This window comes from Orycteropus afer, unplaced genomic scaffold (assembly GCF_000298275.1).
Source record: "Orycteropus afer afer isolate SDZICR_OR568_19922 unplaced genomic scaffold, OryAfe1.0 scaffold00277, whole genome shotgun sequence".
Taxonomy (NCBI): Eukaryota; Metazoa; Chordata; class Mammalia; order Tubulidentata; family Orycteropodidae; genus Orycteropus; species Orycteropus afer.
The window spans coordinates 121,625-124,104 of record NW_006921864.1 but is presented as its reverse complement, the minus strand read 5'-3'; the positions used below and the strand labels follow the sequence as shown (position 1 = coordinate 124,104).

The 2,480-nt window shown below is 43.1% G+C and overlaps 1 protein-coding gene across 1 annotated transcript in view; it reads left to right on the top strand.

Moving 5' to 3' along the window:
- HCN1 (hyperpolarization activated cyclic nucleotide gated potassium channel 1) overlaps positions 1 to 2,096 on the top strand; it is a 670,899-nt gene extending 668,803 nt beyond the window's left edge. The window contains exon 8 of the mRNA XM_007950552.2: positions 1,216 to 2,096. Coding sequence (XP_007948743.1) covers positions 1,216 to 2,096 — 881 coding nt within the window. The remainder of the gene's footprint in view (positions 1 to 1,215) is intronic.
- Positions 2,097 to 2,480: the final 384 nt, after the last annotated feature.

Genomic DNA, 2,480 nt, shown 5'->3' with positions numbered 1-2,480 from the left:
GACGGCACATAACAACAACAACAACATATATAGGAGTTCTGAAAGCATAGTGCCTAAGGCACTTGACTGCTAACCAGGAGGCTGGCGGTTCAAACCCACCAGACACTCCTCGGAAGAAAGGTTGGGCAATCTACTTCTGTAGTGATAGCACCTTGGAAACCCATGGAGTCAGGTCCAACTTGACGGCATATAACAACAAAAACAACAACATATGTATATATATGTGTGTGTGTATAGCCACACACACACACACACACACACATGTATGTATCTATATAGAGACCCCATATCTGGTGATTCTAACTTAATTTATAGGGTACAGGCAGACCTCAGTATTTTTTTTTAAATCTCCAGAGATGAGAACAAGGTGCAGCCAGAGTTGAAAATCACTGATGTAGGACATTGGTCAAAAGCAAAATGCCCTGAACTGACAAAGGACATTGGTCAAAAGCATAATGCCCCGATGTCATGCTTCTCAACTTTGTGTGCAGGAATACCCTGGAGATTCTTAGTAAAATGCAGCACCTGCTTCTTCAAGTGGAGGCCCAAAAGGCTGCATTTCTAGCAAGCTCCCAGGTGATGCAGATGCTGCTAGTTCGTGGTCTAATGCAAGGCCCAACGATCAGAGGCATGATTTTTCCTTTCCCTCCTGCTTACTTTCTAATGATATGTTCTTGGGCACAGTCCACAACATTTCTATATTCTGGTCTCTTTTTTGGTAAAATAGGATTATATACTGACATACCTCACAGAGTTAAGGATTAAATAAAGTAATCTAAAGCCTTTTATATAATGCCTGTCACATTTTAAGTGCAAATGTTAAGTCTTAATTATCTCATGGTCCTTTCTTAACTAAGAATCTTTAGAATTATATCTTGGTTCTAGGCCCATCCTGATCTAAAATCCCTTTCCTCCCCCATTCTTCAGTATAACTCTTATGTTAAAGATGTCCATTTTTTATAGAAGTTCAGTTTTTGCCATATTTCAGATTTTTCAATTTTCCTTCACCTAAGTAGAAAGTAAGGGTTACCAGAGAGATACAGGAAACATGAAAGGCAAGAGATATATTTCTAATTGATGTCTACAGGCAAGTATATGGATATTAAGACTCTTACAAAGCAGAGACACACTTCTGTTTTCAGGAGCCACTCTCACTCCGAGTTTTTATCAGTGATTTGTAGACTTTCCAATTGTCTATCTTTCTCTTGCTGACAGGAAAGAAAAACTCAATTCTTCTACAGAAGTTCCAGAAGGATCTGAACACCGGTGTTTTCAACAATCAGGAGAATGAGATTCTGAAGCAGATTGTGAAACATGATAGGGAGATGGTGCAGGCAATTGCCCCAATCAATTATCCTCAAATGTCAGCCCTGAATTCCACCTCCTCTACCACAACTCCCACTTCTAGAATGAGGACACAGTCCCCACCGGTGTACACAGCAACCAGTCTGTCTCACAGCAACCTGCATTCCCCCAGTCCCAGCACACAGACCCCCCAGCCATCAGCCATCCTCTCCCCCTGCTCCTACACCACAGCAGTCTGCAGCCCTCCTGTACAGAGCCCATTGGCTTCTCGAACTTTCCACTACGTCTCCCCCACTGCTTCCCAGTTGTCACTTATGCAACAACAGCAGCAACAGCAGCCCCAGCCTCCGCAGACTCAGCATCCACAGCAGCCCCAACAGCCACCAACACCCAGCAGCTCAACACCGAAAAACGAAGTTCACAAGAGCACTCAGGCGCTTCACAACACCAACCTGACACGCGAAGTCAGGCCCCTGTCTGCCTCGCAGCCCTCCCTGCCTCACGAGGTTGCCACTCTGATTTCCAGACCTCACCCCACTGTGGGCGAATCCCTGGCCTCCATCCCTCAACCTGTGACCGCCGTCCATGGCACGGGCCTTCAAGCAGGGACCAGGGGCACTGTCCCTCATCGAGTCACCCTCTTCCGACAGATGTCATCGGGAGCCATTCCCCCCAACAGAGGAGTCCTTCCAACACTCCCTCCACCAGCAGCTGCTCTTCAGAGAGAGTCTTCCTCAGTCTTAAACACAGACCCAGATGCAGAGAAGCCACGATTTGCTTCAAATTTATGATCCCTGCTGATTGTCAAAGCAGAAAGAAATACTGTAATAAACTGAGAACATTCTCAGATCCATTTTATTTTATCTCCTGATAGATCCCTATAGCCTACTATGAAGAGATATTTTAGACAGCTCTGGCATACAGGCAAAATGTAAAAATACATATATAAATATGCTATTAATATATATTTAAATTCCCAAGAGAAGTTAAAAAGACCTGTTTAGCATCCAGTGTTACATGTCTTCCTTTCTTTAAATCATTAAAGGATTTAAAATGTTGTTGTAAGATTATTTATTTTTAACCTACTTTGACTTAATTCCTTTGATATATGTATATCTCTATTTTATGAAGAGTTCTTGGATTCATTGGAAACAAAACTCTGATTTTAAAAAGGC